The 18,208-nt window shown below is 39.3% G+C and overlaps 1 protein-coding gene across 22 annotated transcripts in view; it reads right to left on the bottom strand.

The window, feature by feature from the left end:
* The window catches only part of Nrg1 (neuregulin 1), a 1,053,401-nt gene that overhangs the window by 25,691 nt on the left and 1,009,502 nt on the right, over nucleotides 1-18,208 (bottom strand). For 15 of the 22 annotated variants that reach the window (NM_001271130.2, XM_063274979.1, XM_063274980.1 and 12 more), the window contains 2 exon segments: nucleotides 2,393-2,451; nucleotides 14,135-14,264. In NM_001271130.2, coding sequence (NP_001258059.1) covers nucleotides 2,393-2,451; nucleotides 14,135-14,264 — 189 coding nt within the window. 22 annotated transcript variants of the gene reach the window in all.

Raw genomic sequence — 18,208 nt, 5'->3', positions numbered from 1 at the left:
CTTCTGGGGGAAGATCCTGTAGATTTTCCTTTGGCGTTCACAGTTACTTGAACATGGCGTTATCTCTCTGCCTTCCTATCTTCTAGCAAAGACACAAACTGAGAGAACATCAGACACAGAGATTAGAAAATGAACTCTGGGCAAGATGATTCTGCAGAATGGTGTCTGATTGGAAACACTTGCTCCTGCAGACATGTGTCGTTAATAACAGAGCCATTACATACTGGCCTCATCACCGAGCTTCCTATCAGTCCTTGTTAAATCAAGTTAAACATGAATGCTAATTTCCTGCATGTCTTCCAAGAGTGTCACCGAATGCTTACTAAAGGATTTATCTAAGGAGCCCCAGTTCTGGACTTCAGACACAGTGGCTATTTTTAAATACTGCCAAATAAAAGGGGAAGTGGCTACAATGAGAACATCTTTGATGGTTACGAATGGCCGAGGTAAGTAAGCCATTGTTCTGAGAACTATTTGGAGCTTTAATACTTGCTTTTATCCAGTGAGCTAACCTTCCTTTCAAAGTATAACACATCTCTAGCTATCTGGTACCTTGAATAGAATAACATCTCTTTTCAGTAAATTCGAAAACATAGGTTTCTACCTATATTATCACGTGGGCTTGCTAAATCTATGCTATTTGAATACAAATACATAATTTTAAAAGTTCCTTTAATTCATTAAACAAAATTCTGTTTTCTTTCCTATTTCTACCTTCTATCCTATCTACTTAAAAATGATCATGTTGGATAAATGCCGTCATTTAAATATTGGTTAATACAGTGAATATGTCTCGAAATTTAGCAATGCCAATTTGCCAGTTTTTAACAAGGGAGAGTTATGGCTTATGGAGCAATCTTTGATAACATAGTCTATGCAGGCATACAAATATCATCTCACTAGATACTATTAGTCTAATAACATCCAGGGATTTTTTAACTCTTTTGAGTCAAGGTCTCACTCTACAGCTCTGGCCGGCATGTAATTCACAGAGCTTGACCTGCCTCTGCCTTCCAGTGTTGACATTTACGACAGTTGGCAGAACTTCATTTGTCTCATGGATCAGAACCAGGGGCAAATCTCTGATCCTTTTGGACATTTAAATGACCGGTTTGTGTGATTATTTTTTAATGTTTTAAGAATTTAAACTGCAGCGAGCTGTGCAAAACATTTCTGATAATAGGCTTGACAAGTACAGTCTGGCACTAACATTTATAAGTAAGGATTTAGTGGAACACAGGTTAGCCCATCAGCTCACTCATTGTCTATGACTGCTATCAAGCTACAAGGAGGGGGTTTAGCTTTGACCTCATCACCATAAACCTTAAAATATTTTCTATCTGAACCTTCCCAGGAAACACTTACTAGCTCCTAATCTAAATGGTTAAGCGGGATATAAGCAAATGTGATCTTCTGAGGGCTTCAGAACAGAAACACTATCGTCCCAGTTCATGGGAGAGGGGCAAATGTCAGTTTAGCTACTCAGGCGCTTACCTACAATGTGGAGTGAGGAGTTTAGAAATGATGTTTACAACATTGTGATCTCACAGACATCTGTTTCACTCGTCAGCTCTACATTAAACACGTTACCCATTTATTCTAAACTTGAATTATTATAGTTTGACATATTACTTTTCAGAAGTCATAGCCTTTTTCCTCCCAAGTTTACCTTTTAAGATAACATGAATATTAAGAAACACTAAGGGGATGGTGATTATTTAAACTCATTCTGAATTACCTATTTCCTGAGATACATAAATATAAGCCCAGATATCTCCTTTGCTGGGAAATCTTTGCTTTTAATTTTCCTATCTAGTCGTGTTTTGTTTGTTTGTCTTTATGCCTACATGTGAACTTTGGCTAACGAAGAAAAACACCTGAACCCTTTTTGTGATGTTTATTTGTTATAAATAACACACTGAGGTGAAATGAACTTACCATCATTTCAAGCATACAGCGGTCACAGTCTGACAGCAGCCTTTCCAGAGGCTGACATGAGATACAGAAGATGGACTACTTGTTGGAATGATTTTATTTTACCAATACAAGTGCGAGTTTGAAACGCCTTTATTATTATTATTATTATTATTATTATTATTATTTCACTCTTGGCATGTTGACTATCGATTTGCATCACCTTCTGCGGTACCATTTTCAGAAACCTCTGGGGCCTCACACACCTATTTAGTAACTCTGAGCCGACTAGTCACAAACAGAGAAGTAACACAGCGGCCTTGTTAATGTTCTCATGCGACAGGCAGAGGCAGTCAATATTAGACCTGGTAGAAGGTTCTAGGCTCTAGGTGACTCTGAGGGGAGATGTAGCAACAAGAAAGCAGCATCGACTGAGCATGCTCCTACTCAGGCAGAGACAGAAAGGGAGTGGACGTACTGTAGAAGCTGGCCATTACGTAGTTTTGGCAACGATCACCAGTAAACTCATTTGGGCACCTGAGAGAAGAAACAAAAAACAATGGTAGAAAAAACAGAGAAAAAAAGAGAAGAGGTGAATACACGCTAGAGAGAAGCTCCTGCAGTGTCACTGACAGAACTTGGTGGGTTCACTCTCAGGAACCGACCCCGAGTCCTAATCGTGGCTTTCCCACTCTGACACTTCCCCAACGCTTACAAATTTGTAACAAATCCCGGGATTCTACACGACTGCTTTAAATCCAAAGTAGTCCCAAAACAGATGTGATGGCTGTTCTATTCCTCTTGTCAAAGAAATCGGTAGAAAATGATTTCGGCTTGGTTCACTGCTACGGTTCCCAGATTCCCAGGCCAACCCGACTGGCCTGTGGCTATTAACTGCGGGGTCTAACTGAACGACACAACCGAGACTCCAGCGGGATGGGTTTATGCCCGGAGCGGAAAAGCCACAATTCGAACAAAGGGTATCAGTTACAGCTGAGCTGTAAAAGCACCAAGTGGTTGCGATTGTTGCTGTAGTTTGGGGGAGAAAGCAGATTTCAGATTATTTGAACATACTTTCTTGGGTTTGGACTTTCATGGGTACATTCTCAGTACATCTTGCTCCAGTGAATCCAGGTTGGCACCTAGAGGGCAAAAACGTGATAAGCAATCGAACGCTCAAGACACTCAACTTTCATCTTGGTACCTTTCCTCCCATGGGATATGGAGTCCTAAAAAATGACCCGGTGCTGAACACAGAAAAGAAAGGACAGGACACCGAGAAACCCAGCCCCACCAAATTGCGGCTTACGGACTTTGTTGCTTCCTCCAGTCTTCAGATTAGTTATTGAGCTTTAACTAGAGAAAGTTAAGCTAGGAGCTGAATGGGGTGGTGAGGCAGGAAGGTGCGGGTAGGGCTCTCATCCTGCATCACCCTGAGGGCTGAGCCCACTGAGTTAAAACACTCGAGTTGACATTAGCTTCTGTGGTTTCCCCCTATTCTGCTAGCAAAACTCCTTTCCTCTTCCTGTGTATGCACTGAGGTTTCTACTCGTTTTATAGCTCTTTGCTATTAAAAAAAAGTTTCAACAAAATAAGGTACTCTTGTTCTCTTACGGTTAATAATGAGGACATGACAATTTCTATCTCTATTTTTCCCCACTAAGATATTACAAACTTAGCCTTATTTTTAATATTGCTGAGTGCAGTTTTATTGGTAGAATTTCATACATCTAACCACCTCCACTTAAAAAAATGTTTTTGAAATTAAAAGTTATTATTTTTCTTCTTTTTCTTGTTTTTTTCTTTTTCGGAGCTGGGGACCGAACCCAGGGCCTTGAGCTTGCTAGGCAAGCGCTCTACCACTGAGCTAAATCCCCAACCCCTTAAAAGTTATTCTTATACAGACGTAGATAATGACATGGACTTTTACATTTATGGTTGACTACTTTAAACTTACATAAAAAGTCATTATTTTTATTTGTTCTTATCGATTTACTTGTAAATATGTAAGATTCTTGGCATAATTTTGTTCTTAAGACTGTATAGTGGGGTCATGCTTAGACATGACAGACCTATACTGTTCATGGTGCTTTTTAACGTAGTATCTAATGCATTTTAGACTGGGTTTGATTTACCTAAAGTCATGTCCTAATAAGCAGGTACTGAAGAGTTCTACAAAGCGAATATGCTTAGAGGTGAAGACTCATAATTGAATGTCCAACACTCATAGCCACATAGTTCATCATAGCTGGTATAAAATTACCCACCTAACATAATTTGTTCTGCCAATGCTTTATGACTAAGTGGTGTTTCTATGAGTATTTTGCCTCTAGAGTAAATATGACAGAACCCTATCACTTTGGCATTAAATATATGACTAAGTCTACTACTTATACTAACTTAAAAGTGATTTCTTTAACTTTCTGACCAAACTCAGCAGGAAAAAAAATGCTATCAAGTAATGTGATATATACAATCCTTTTATTGCATGAAGATATGAAAATCCTAGCAGTTCCAGAACTCTTATCATAAGAGAGCTTGTACTGTATAATTGTGATCATTAAGAATAGCATCAACAGGGCTGGAGAGATGGGCCAGCGGTTAAGAGTGCGTGGTGTTAAGCACAGGACCCAGTTTCAGTTCCCAGCAGCCATACCAGGAGGCTTAACTGGCAGTAGCTCCAGTAGCAGGGAATGGGGCACCCTCTTCTGACCACCACAGGCAAGTGCACTCATGTGCACATTTCCCCTGCCATACATATACATAATTATAAAAATAAACCTTTGTTTGTTTTCTATGATATATATATATATATATATATATATATATATATATATAGTGTATTAAGAAGTACTTTGACAATCTGATTATTTTTTGCTGATAAGCCTTTCTTGGAAGAATTAGAAAAAGAGCTACCTAAACCAATACACAAGAACTGACCTAGGTAGGAGTATTTCTATAAAGTTGTCATCATTCATGCTTCAATAAAAAAAAAAGCCTAGATAAATATTTTTTTAAAAAAACCCAACAACTTCATGTGGCTTCCTTCTGAAGAAAACACATTTTTTTTTATTTGTTCATGAAATCAGGACCATAAGCCCACAAGACATTTCTATACTTTGTTCCAGAATTACAGATCCGTTCCACAGTGAACGTCTCAGTCTACCTATTTGTTTTGATAAAATTTCATAGAGCATATCGTATGTTATTTGTTTTCTATGATTAATGCTGCACAATATGAATTCTCTGTGTATGTGTGTGTGAGAGAGAGAGAGACAGAGATAGAGAGAAGCAGAGACAGAGAGAGACAGAGAGAGATCAGGGGTGGAGGAGAGAGAGCTGAGGAAGAGTTGCTCACGCTGCTCATATTTAAAGATTCTGGCATGAATAAATAGCTAAGGAGTCATGAGTCCTTGAGAGAAGGAAGGTATTTATTAGGAAATTATGATTTCGGCATTTTTAAATGTCAGCCCTGTGATTAAAGGGCATGTGTCAACTATAAGAATGGGGTTAAAAACACTTTGCTATCCACTATCTAATCACTATGAACCTTGTCTGTAACATAGGAGATAATCGTTGTGGGATGTTGTGTAATCTTTATGTAATCATACAAAATACTTGGGTCCAATAACACTGTAACATAGTGATCTTTGTTCTCGATACATCTACTGTTAACGGGATGGAAATTCATCTTGGCTTTGCCTGTACGTCCTTTTCCCATTGGCTGACTCCACCTCCTTTCTCTGTAAGAGACTCCTTTCCTGCTTCTTTTATTGTGTTTTGTCCCATGCCTGGTCCAGACCTCTGTAGCTGTGCTGTGTGTGATCGATGTGAACCGTGGTCAGACTGTACCATTCTGTATCTCTCCAGCCTAACCCAGAGCCTGGATGGTGTCTAATTCTAAGTGCAATGTCTGATAAAGAACTAAACACCTAAAACTTGCACGGGGAAAATGATTTGTCCAAACAAGTTAATCTTAGTGTCTACTGTTTATCTTTAGATTTTAAAATAGAACTTTATCTGTGGACTTCCAAACAAGTTTTAATAAGAATTACCAGTACTTTGGGATTTTTCTGTCCCAAATAGAAACTTTTAACAGTTTGCCATGTTAAAGAGAAAGGGTTATGATTATTTATGAGAAAGCCTATCACCTAACAGCTAAATTTTGTTATTAAAACACCAGTTTACCTAGGATTCAATAAAACAAAACTGTGTTCTAATCAAGACTTTTGTCTTACGGTAGTAGCAAAAGTACTAGAATTTCTCAAAATTACATTAGCCTTAAAAAATGACACGGATTATAACACTATGTGTTCATAATTTTACATAGTACCTGATGAAATAATTTCATTTTTAAGTCTATGTTAAGATAAATTCTAAGGAATGCCTAAAGTTGCTTTAGCCTAGAGTCCAGGTATGATTAATATAGTCTTGTCCTTACATGTGAGGCCCAAGGCTTTACTTTGGTTATAAGGCACATAAATGTTCTTTCAGCCAATTAATAATCCCTAACAATTTTCTCTAATCTTTCCAACCAGCAGCAAGAGCAATAATAATTCACTCATTTAATTAAGTTAATAAGCATAGTTGAAACCTTGTGCAAAGCAGTTTAATAGTGATAATACTCCATGAATGATCCGATATTTACTAAGGATTCAATCATGGATGCATGTGCTTTGGGAATCAGTTTATGAACACTCTAGACATTCTCAAAGATATTTACAAATTCCCATGAAAGATCTGGTTCTATAGGGTTGGCCGATTTTATAAACTATTTATCAGTTACAGGCAACTTGTAAGCCATCTTTAGACATCTTCCTTCCTTTGTTTCCTGGTTTCATCTTTGTCCCTCGAGAACCATGGAGGGAAGAAAACTGACAGCCTGTATTTTACTCATTAGTCATCATTCTACAATGAAGCACTTGGCCAATTTTTAAAACACCCTGTCAGGAAAAATATCACGTCTTTCTGTTCTTCTTCAATACTAACCGTGGCATTTCCTTTTACACTGTAAAACACATGAACTTATCTACTTGGTGTTGATATTTACAAATATCAAAGTCAGGAAAACGTCAACAAATTCATTCTGGGGGATGGTGACTTGTTCTGCTTGCTGTCAAAGCCTCCTGCTGTCACTCTGGAAACCCACATCGCCCGTGGATGTAGCACTCAGGGGTATCACATTGCAAGCACAGACTTTGTTCACCCTGTAACTAGCTTGGTATTCTGGCCAGAGCTCGCCTACTCACTGGCTGAGTATCTGCATTGTAGTTTTTTTTCCCCAAATGTATTGTTACTATTAGTCTGCATTCTTCTAAGATGAATCTTATTCTGTTATCAGCCTCTGAGTGAAAATGCGTGAGGCTTATATATGTTTTTCTAATTTGTGTTTTAGTGTGTCCTTTACAGTGTCATCTGCAAAAGCCATCCATTTCCTCAAGAGGATGCCCTCCTTAATGTCTTTAAAGAAAACACTAAATAGACAGTGTTCCAGTAATGTTTCTTTCAGATCTAGCGTATACCTCCTATTACTGCTCAGCTGGTCTGTACCTTCCCCTTCTTTTACTATGACCCTGGGACTAACTTTTAATCTAGGCGATAACAAAATACATAGAGTGGCCTCCTAGGGCTCGTGAGTAAGAACTGAGGAAAAGCACGCACTGGCTTTCAAATGTTGCGTTTCCTCACTAACAGTGCGTGTGGCAGTGTTTAGGAATACATCTCTCCTTGTCGGAGCCTTAGGTCTCACCTCACATTCTGCTTTCTAGTGGAATGCTCACCCAAAGGCTCTAACACTCACCAGTGCTTATCCAACTTTATGTATCCTTAAGTCAAGGCAAATGACTTCGATGCTACAGTGACACATGATATACCGGCTGCTCATCTGTGGGTCTGTCTGTCTTCACTTTAAAGGCTCTGAGGCACTATCTCGTCCTCTCTGCTAACAGACCTGTTTTATAATGAGACATCTAAATGGGTTTCTTTTAAATTATTCAGTGGAAATATTTTGAGACTGCGTTCTTATTTAACATAGGCAATCTTAAGGTGGTAGCTTCATACTTTCTGTCCCTCTACAAAACCTTTGTCTTTCACTCCCTAAGGTCCTAAAACATACCCCTAGCTCCCTAAATGCCTTCATGCCACTCAGTACATCAATAACTGATTATTAAATCAATTTCTTGAAACATGGGTGTTATTTTCACTGGCCCATGTCTCCTAAAGGAAGAGGTCAGTGCGGTTTTGTTCATCCCTGGATGCTTAGCATGACCTCAGGCCTGCCTCGTGGGAACCCAATCAACACACATGGTTGCTAGCTGATGCAAGAAAGACAAAGGAAGTGGGCTATGCAGAGAGGTTAGCCAATGTTCTAATTCTAGACAGAACTACAATTAAATTGGTTCCTGCAGGATTTTCTTCAGTCTACACTAGGAAGTCAAAGTCTAGTCTAAATACATTTGCAAATATGAAGAGTGGCAGGATTCTATGTAGAAAAGAAAAAAAAAAAAAAACCCTGAATACCCTGGTTGTCTGACAAACTCAGCGTCCAGATTCATAAGAGTCCCATTGATTTCTCTCACAAATTCTGTTTCTGATAAATATGGTGACACCTAAAAACAGAGAAGTTCGCTCTAAAACAAACAAACAAAAAAAAAAGCTCTTCTGTGGTTGGAATCAATGTGGCAGTTTCAGTGTTCTACAACTCAACTGAATTCTCATCATGCCTGTTTCTGTCAACTCACTTGCTGATCAGTAGTGTAGACGTCACCGCTGTTCCCATTCTGAGAGTATTCTGTGAAACTTTAGCCCCTAGTTAGTGTTGTTGACTCTTTCTTTGTATCTTCCTTAGTTCCTGGGTTTCCCTATTGTGTGTAGCTAAGTATATTCTTGTGTTCATGGGGTTTTCTTCCTGCTTCCCAAAGTTACTCTGGCTCCTTATTACCTATCGCAATACCCAGTTTCCTGTCCAGCTTATAGAGCATGCACTGCTGAACAAAGACTTTTGTTTGTTTTTTTTTTTGTGTGTTTGTTTGTTTTGTTTTTGTGTTTGTTTCACTTCATGCAGTGGAGGTGCTGTTCTGTGGAAGGACATCAGCATCTTCATCCTCATATTCGGATGCTAACTTTTAGTGTGTGTGTATGTTTATAAGGAGGCATAAGGATGGGTATAGGTAGGAGACCATGGAAACGAGAGGGGTAAGAAAGGACAAGGGTCGTGATAAGGGTGCACAAGATATGAGAGAAGAAAAGTGCTACTGGGTTGGGAGAGCAGAATATGGGGAAGGAGGAGAGAGAAGGGACAGGAAGGAGAAGTGACAAAAATAAATTGTTTGAAAAATGCTATAATGAAACATCTTTTTTTTTTTTTTGGTATATCAATAATAAAGGAAAGAAAAGATTTTTCAGGCCTGTTCAAGGGTAGCCTAGTAGCTGGACTTTGAACCCAAGAGCTACATATGTAAATGCTTCTCTGTTTCCTGTCCTGTCTTTCCCTTTAAATTCTTTTTCCCCCCTAGAATTCATATTCTTCCATTTGTTGACCGTGCACATTTTAAGATAGATATTTAGTGTATTCCTACAGATTGCAATTCTGTGCTCTTGTGAATAACTGTATAAGTTCAGAGTTCCCAGATACTTGCCTCAAGGAAGACTCACTTGACAAACTTACATGGTCATTGCCTTAAAAGTTAGCGCTGTGCTATTTGGAAGACATTCGCTCCCTTGCAAGGCTTTGTTACTTAGCAATTTCATTTCCTTACACAGGCTAAGCTGCTGGGGACCAGAGACTATGCCTCGTGTTATCATCAATGTTTTTAAAAGGACCTAGTATAGAGCAGTTCTACTGGTAAGTATTACCATCCATTTACTGAATTTAAGTAACAGTAACATATTACTGTGATTTGATAGTCAAGGGTTTTATTTATATAAGGATGTTTCTTTTAACAATATATAATGCAGCATGATCTACTATATAGATATTAATATATAATATATTAATATATAGATATTAATTATATAAAAATCACCAGAAGTCCAGGGTGAAGGAAATTCTATTTTTCAAGTGTAGATTGATTTCTGGTTTTTAATTTTGATTGTTTAAAAAATAAGGTAGCTGGTGATCAAAAATATTGATATGCTGATCGGCGATATAATCAATCACATGAAAATTACAAAGCTAGCAGGTGGCGTCATAAAAAACCACATAAAATTTTAAATAAAAGGAAACATTAGGGATTAAATATAACACCACTGTATTTTTCCAGTGTCTACAGAGAAATAGTACCATTTTCTTTTTAATATTAGAGGAGAGAAAAAAAGTCGCTGGAGTTAAAAGTACTTTAGCAGAGATGAACTCATTTAATTTTTCGGATTCCTTGGGGAAACTTTTGGAAAACATAGTAACTCTATGTTATAAATGAAGACAGTGTCCAGAGGGTTGAAACTGGAAAGACATAGAACTGCTTACCAAAATTGGTGGTTAAAACCCAAATCCCCCACTGTAAGCCTGTATCTGTCCACCGGGCAATATATCACATTTATAAGCAGTGTCTGTTGGAAGGATACATTTTAGGCTAAAAAACTTCCCATCCACATCTTCCAAGTTCTCTCCTGAACTCTTACATTGGGAAGTGAGGACATAATCTGAACAATTTCATGTTCAAATGATCTTGTTGCTTTGCATCATTTGATGACAGAGCATCAGAGGACAGGAACTGGACCCCCTCCTCTCTCCTCTTTGAATCATCTGGAATAGTCACTAATTCTTTTTTCTTGGATACATCTTAACTGACGTTGGAGAGAAGAGTAAAGGATGAGAACCAACGCTCAAATCCTCAACTTGGTCCCTACGGGCAAATCCATGTAAACCATCAAACGTCTCCCGGGAGAGCTATTTAACTGCATTGTGGCGAAGGCATTTGGAACACCTTGTTCTGAGCAAAGGGACAAAAGAGATTTGCTGTAAAATCCAGTTCAACTCCCAAGAAGACAACGGTGGATTAGGTGGCCAGGGAGACTCCTTGGAAACTTTCACGCTTGTGGTGTTTCTGAGTCATGTCTTTGGTCAAGGGTAAAGCTGACTTTGAACTATGTAGCTCATGCCTCAGCAATGTGTTTGCTCCAGGCAGACGGGCCATATGGACACTGTGAACTGGTTTCATAGGCAGGACCTTGATGAGCCCATGAAATATTTTTATGCTTCCTGTTTCTATTCAAGTGCTTTATTGAACAACATACCATCATGGGACATGGCACGTCATGTGACTTTGTTTAAATTCTGAGTTGTTACTATTATTTCTTTTCCTTTTCTTTCTTTTTTTTTTTTTTTTTCAAACAGGGTGTCTGTACATTTCTAGCTATTCTGGATCACACTGGCTTTGCACTCAGAGACCCACTTGCCTCTGCCTCCCAAGTTATGGGATTAAAGGGAGTGATACTACTGCCCGGCTCAATTATTATTTTTATTGTTATAGATGTTTTTAATGTGACAATTTTCTTTACAAGGCGTGACCTATTTTGCATGTGTGCTAAATGTATTCCAATTCTTAATGGAAGGCACTGAATTATTGATGCATCGATCAAGTTATACTCTAACTTGAGGGGAGAGTCAAAGTCAGCACTATCAAAGATTTTCTTTTTAAAAGGAAAAAAAATCTTGTCATGACAAAAGGAAAGAAGGAAAAAATGAAAGAGAAAAGAAAACGTGATTTTCTACCAAGTTGGAGACAAACCTGATTCATCAGACAATTGGTTTGGAGGGTGTAAAGTATTTACTTGCTAATTCAATAATTGCAAGAGATGGGATAAACCCTTCACTTCAAGACTTTTATATAAGAAAAGGATGTACTTTCTGCTTTCCTGGATAGCACTTAAAATTTAATGAGACACTGTGTGGGTGAAGAAAGCTCACAGCTGTTGGCACTGTGCCCAAACGGAACAGATGAACGGCACGCCTGCAGTTGTGTGTTTCGTGTAGGATGTGGGAGGGCTATATAGAATAGGTAAAATTAATCTGTGGAAAAATCACGGCACTGGGTCCTTGGAGGTATTCAGGAACTATCGTATGTACTCAGGCAGCTTGTAAATCTTTGCAAAGCCCGTGATAAGGAATGATCGTATTTCACCGTGGTAATTAAAACATAGTGGACTTAGATGTTCTGCTGAGTTAAAAGTGCAAAACATAGATAATACAGGGGTAGGGTTGTTTTAATGGTGGAACGTTTAAGGAATTATATTTTAAATGTATTTTTTTTCCAAAGAAGATTGATTAAAACACAGTGGTATCTTATGGGGAAGACTGGAGGAAAATCCCAATGGTTCCCGGTATAATAAATGAACCTCACATCTTAGAGACTGTAATTCCATGCAGCTTGTATTTTTCAGGTGATAACAGAAGATCTTATAGGAAGCTATCAAATGTACTCATCCCCGCTCACCATTATAAATGTGGGGGGCGTCTCTTTTTCTGCTACATTTCATAGCTAATCAGTAGAACTGGAGGTTAAAGCTGAAAATCGGCCATAAACAAATGTGACTGAATAATTTTTATGATTGCCACTAATCTTAACTTCAAGAGTAATCCAAAAAACGAGACAGAGAGTGTGGCATCATATATGTATGAAGCCAATTAGTTTTCTCTATCCTTGCTTTTGAAAAGCCTAATGAGACACGGACCTAAAAGCTTTCCCAGTTGAGCAACCTCAATTAGAATCTCATGCCTCACTCTAAGACATGATTTGCCTTTTGTAAATGGTCTCTGCTGATAAAGTCCACTACACTTCCTCCATTAACATGTGCTTTCTTGGCCCTGCAGCCACTCAAGGAACCTATTTAGTTCAGTTTTTTTTTTAAAAAAAGAGGGCCTCCCATTTCCAAGGCTGGCTTGGAGTTCACTATGACACCTAGGAAGAAGGCCCTGAACTTCTGCTCCTCCCTAGTGCTGGGACTAACAGCACGTGCTGTCACCATTAGATCCAGTTTATATGCAGCTGGAGCTTTGGGCTGGGGGAGCATTCTACCAACAGTGCTATGGCCTTAATAGAAGACACAAAACATGCTTTCTCCACATCAGATTAGGAGTCCACGTAACATGAGACAAGTATCAACTGATTTAAATCGATGATGAAATAAGCACATGCATTTTAATCAGTCTATTGACTTTTTACTATAAAGATTGAATATTTGTTGTTACCCAACCTGCCCCTCCCCCTCCCCCCCCAAAAAACCCCAAAGTCTTATGTTGCTGATGAGAGAATATAAAATTGATACTTCTGTTTGCTGCTGTTAGCTGGTTTTCGTTTTGCTTTTGTTTTCAAGATAGGTTTTCTCTGTTTAGCTCTGGCTGTCCCAGAGCACACTGAGGACCACGGTGGCCTTGAGCTCAGAGATCTTTCCTGCCTCTGCCTCACGAGTGCTGGGTTAAACGTGTGTGCCAGCACACTCAGCTCGATTTGGCACTTTTTAACTGTGAATCTACTTCTCCTCTTGGTCCCCAGAAGGAAATGGACAATCTAGACATTTCTATAATGCTAGCACAATCTAAAACCTGCTCCCCTACAACAGTGCTGTTACAATGCACTGAATGCATTCTGAAAACATGCACCTTGCTTCTCCTTTTTTTTTTTAATAAGTAGAAAAGGCAACTTAAAACTTGTTTTCAAAAGTAATTATGAGGTAATAACATAACCCCAAGTATAAGAAATGCCTCAGCAGGTCACTTTCTGCTCTCTCCGGCCCCCTATTTGTCCTGGTCACCTTACAGGTAAGCACTGGGGTAAATAAAATTACCTCACGGCTCAATTTATACATAGAGTTAAGAATTAGGGAACCAAAGTGACAGCCTTCTACAACATTTACACATTTCCTTCAGTAGCTACTAAGGAAAACCACGAGGAATGCAAAATTATACATATGAAGGTAAAAACAAAATCAAAAGCAAAACACCCCCCCCAACAACAAAAACCAAAGCAACCAAACAAAAAAATACCGAACCCATCAACAACCAAAAATAAACAACACCCTAAAACACTGAAGAGTAAATCAATTCTAGACATGACAGAGGCAACGGCAGATGGTATAAATATTTAAAAAAAAACACAAAAACAAAAACCCTCCACAAATAAATGAGTATTTTTTTAACAAGATGCGACAAAGTAAGGCAACACAGGATGATCTGGAATAAGCAGTTACAGGTATAAGGCACAGAGAGGAATTCATTTCTTACTTGCACAAGTATCTTGACGGGTTTGACAGGTCCTTCACCGTGAAGCACTCGCCCCCATTCACACAGAAAGTTTTCTCCTTCTCCGCGCACTTTATGAGATGGCTGGTCCCAGTCGTGGATGTCGATGTGGCTGGATAGGAGAAAGAAAGAGGGGGAAGTTCACGCTTTGTTCTGAAGTGAGAATCACCATCGCCATTAAATATAAGTTCTCTAGCGAGGCTCAAGCATGATGTTAACAGACCATAACAATGGGAGGAATTTTTAATAGCAATAACTGATAAAAATCATTTATTTTTGGCACGTCTATGCTGTCTATTCACCTTCTGCATTTCAGACAACCGACAACAGAGTGTCTGATTGATTGCCAACACGGAGAAATGGAGACAGTTTGATGTCTCTAGGTATCAATCTGTTATAAAACTCATCTGTTTGGAACTGGGAACGTAGAAACAAGTCATCCTTTGGTTTATAAAAATTTCACGTGGTGACTTGACATTTACATCTCCCACCTGACAGTCTTATGGACGGAAAGCTGAAAAGTAACGGACCACTGAGCATGCGTGCGGGCACACACACACACACACACACACACACACACACACACACACACACACACTAAATGAAACCAATTACCCACTCCTGAGGCTCAAGGTCATTTAGAATACACCCCCCCCATTTTACATGGCTGTGGTAGGGCTTACTGTCAATCAGTGTTCACCACTGATACCAATCAGGATGAAAAGCATCAGGTCAGTCAAGATTCCGTCTCCCTCTTTAGGAAGAAATCTATTTTGAGATGAAAACTTTTATCTTATCTACCGGCTTATTCCTGTAGATTTCTAAATCCCTTATTGCTTATCAGTCCTAGTTTATTACTTGCATGGGTCAATGTTCTTCTGCACATCTATTTGACCCACTATGTACGGTTTAACCGCTTTATTCTGCTTTGAATTTTTTCATGTTTCTAAAGCGCCCTTTGTTACAATTTTTAACAAAATTTTTTCTACGTTTTTATTTTCCTTCTTCCTGACTGGAACAGTCAAAGTCTTGACTGTCCCGTTTCTGATTTCTCGTAACCTTTCTTGTTTCCTGTTCCCCTGTCTACGGCATACGGAAGTGTGAAGGAGAGGCAAAACCACTTCAACTTAAAGGAGTGGTCTCAGTCACAGTCCTTCCAGAAGCCTGTGGTCCTCACTCTCCTAAATCTCTCTTTTAGATAATAGGGTGATGTCAACCACTGAAAGATTTTTACAGAGAGCATGCTCACTCTAGGTAAAATATTAGGTACTAGAGTATTAAGAAGTACCACAACTTTCTTATTTAACAATCAGAATTAATGAAAACCTTGACAAGGGGGCTAAGACAGTAGTTCCATGATGTCGCATTTGCTAGGACTTTTGTGGTGTGGAGAGTGAACCCAGGGGCTTCCACAAAGTAAGCTGATGTTCAAGCATTGAGCTAATCATTTCTTGCCTAAGACATTTCTTTCTTACTTCAATAAACGACCTTTTTCAAAAGGTCACTAAGGGCATCATTTAGGAATCTATAAACCAAACCCAAGCTTGGAGATTACCTACCCTTCTATCAGCTATGCTAACAGAATCCTTACTACAATGAGGAGAATGCCATTTGACATCATTTGGTTCATGAAGTCAAAGCATAGAGAACAGTTTTATACACCACACTGCATATCTTTTTAACCGAACGATCTGTCTCCACATGAAGAATGTTCTGTAGCCATATTAATTTTTAATCCATGGGAACTGCTTTCAATTGATGAGGAAAAAGGCTGCCTTAACTGATAAAGGTTTCGGTCTTAAGATTTCCAACTGGTGACAGCCTTCCATTTGGTAACAAATTTGGCGGAGTGTCCTACCTGTCCCTGTCAGCAGTAAGTCTATGCACCACCTCAGTGAGCTGTCAGCAGGGTGCTCTTCCACGAGCAGTGCCCAGTGGTGCCTGAATCCCTTATACGCTGCTAAGGATGACCCTTGCCCCACCTGCATCGCCCACTTGGAAGTCTCTTCCAGAATAAATCCTAAGGCATTTACTAAAACCAACATCCCTCACAAATGGACACACTTCTCCATAAATTATAAATGAACAATGAAAATAGGCCATGATAGAAGCCAAAGACAGATATAGCACCCTTAGTCCATGAACTTGCTGATCTTGTGGGATATTCAAAATAACTAAGGTTCATAAATGCACATCAACAGAAGGTATCATTGTGGCTCCTAAAAGATTTTCCCGTGAAGTGATTATTCTTGTAGAATGCTCTCCCAAAGTACCTAGCCCTGACACATTTCCACTACAAAAAAAAAAACAAAAAAACAAAAAACTCTTAGTCATTAGTTAAAGGTAGCAATGAGACATTTGATATAAGGTAATCCCTGGAGATGAGGTGGCAGCTATCTCACACAGTCATGGCTACTGCGCTTAGCACTTTCAGCCGCAGCAGCATCGAACACCTCATGAGTTGTAAAGCAGCAAATAAGTCCCAGATGATCTGCAGTATGGACTGACTTGGGTGCCGCTGCTCTGAAGTGGCAGCTAAACTCAAGAGTAAGCTATAGTTGTCAGAAGAACTTGCCAGACAGAGTACTATGCCCGCCCTGTGGATGTTAGCCAGCCTCTCTTCTCTTCTCAGGTGAGTATGGTTGGCAAGTCTCTATGTCTCATAGCGATAGCCTTACTTGTTGGCTTCTACCCATACACTGCTAGGTAGGTTATATTCCATTTGTCAATGCTGCCAAGGAAACAATGAAGCTGAGAGAGTAGGACTTACGAACCAAGTCAAGAGAATACCATGGTTTTTGAGGGAGCTGGGAGGAATAACTAAGGACTGTGGGGAGAACGCACTCCAATACACATAGAGTATTCTGCACAGAAGGTGAGCTGGACCCCGCTCAGTCTGGGCTGATTTTACCCATCCACCTCTGCTTTGTGAGCAGTTGTGTCCTAATGCAGATGCTATCTTTAACTTAGTGTTATGAATGACAAGACCTATAGTCCCAGCCATAGGGTATATGGAATGCTTTAAGAGGAAGAATTCGAGAACAGTTTGAACTATAGAATGAGACTGCCCGGACATATAAAACATGGATAAGTAGAATCTGATCGCTCTTGTGTTGACAGCATATATGCTTTAACCTAAAAGCACTTCCCATCGTGAGTCAGTAAATAACATGGGAGGAGAAAAAAGCATCAGTAATGTAGCAACTTATTGCCAGAGAATGACTCCGCTATGGCAATATAAGTTAGGGATACTGATCAATGTCAAAGAAGCTAGACATTTCTCTGCATTACTATAGAGTTTTGGAAACCAAAAACCACTATTCAGGGGGTCAACCATATGAGCCCTTTCATCCTCCACCCCCACCCCCAACCCTATCACCTTCTTTTCTCCATCTGTCTCTTCGAACTTCACTGACTGTCCATTACATATACAGGTAATGGTCATAGCTAAAGCTGACTATGGCGATGCCCCTTAAAAGGAACCCATTTAGGTGGGCTATAAAGCAATGACTACTGACACTATTATTGTGGAAAAGCATCAATGACCACAGTGTCAATGACCGACCAAGTCCCGCTCAGAAGACTGGTGAGTTAAACTCAGCAACAAAACTGAGATGCAAGGGCTGTTATGAAGTTTGACGCAAGATTCTTTCCTGTTGTACTGTACCCGGATGAGTGTCACTGACCAGCATTGGCGCATAAATACTGGATAAAGCAAAGCAAGATGGAATCGCTGACCCCACTGGAATTTCATTGTTTCTTGGGGAATGGGATGGGTGAAGGCCTAGTTTGCAATAGAAGTCACCAAATAACTGTGAGGCATTCAGTAAACACAGACAAGACTACTCTCTTGTAACTGCATGCCGAGAATTCATAGCCCATTAATTGGTTTACATAATTAAACTGGTGAATGAGTGAAGAGAAATTTTGGAGTCTCTTTCAAATATGATTATGCCCTACGTTAAGTATCTACACAGTTCTATCATGTTTTTGACACAAGTTCTACATTACAAAAGCTAAATACAGGTACACTATCACAAATCACTATAACCATTT

The sequence above is a fragment of the Rattus norvegicus genome, chromosome 16 (genome assembly GCF_036323735.1).
Source record: "Rattus norvegicus strain BN/NHsdMcwi chromosome 16, GRCr8, whole genome shotgun sequence".
NCBI classification, from domain to species: Eukaryota; Metazoa; Chordata; class Mammalia; order Rodentia; family Muridae; genus Rattus; species Rattus norvegicus.
The sequence above is the reverse complement of the archived record's forward strand: the minus strand, read 5'-3'. Positions and strand labels throughout refer to the sequence as shown.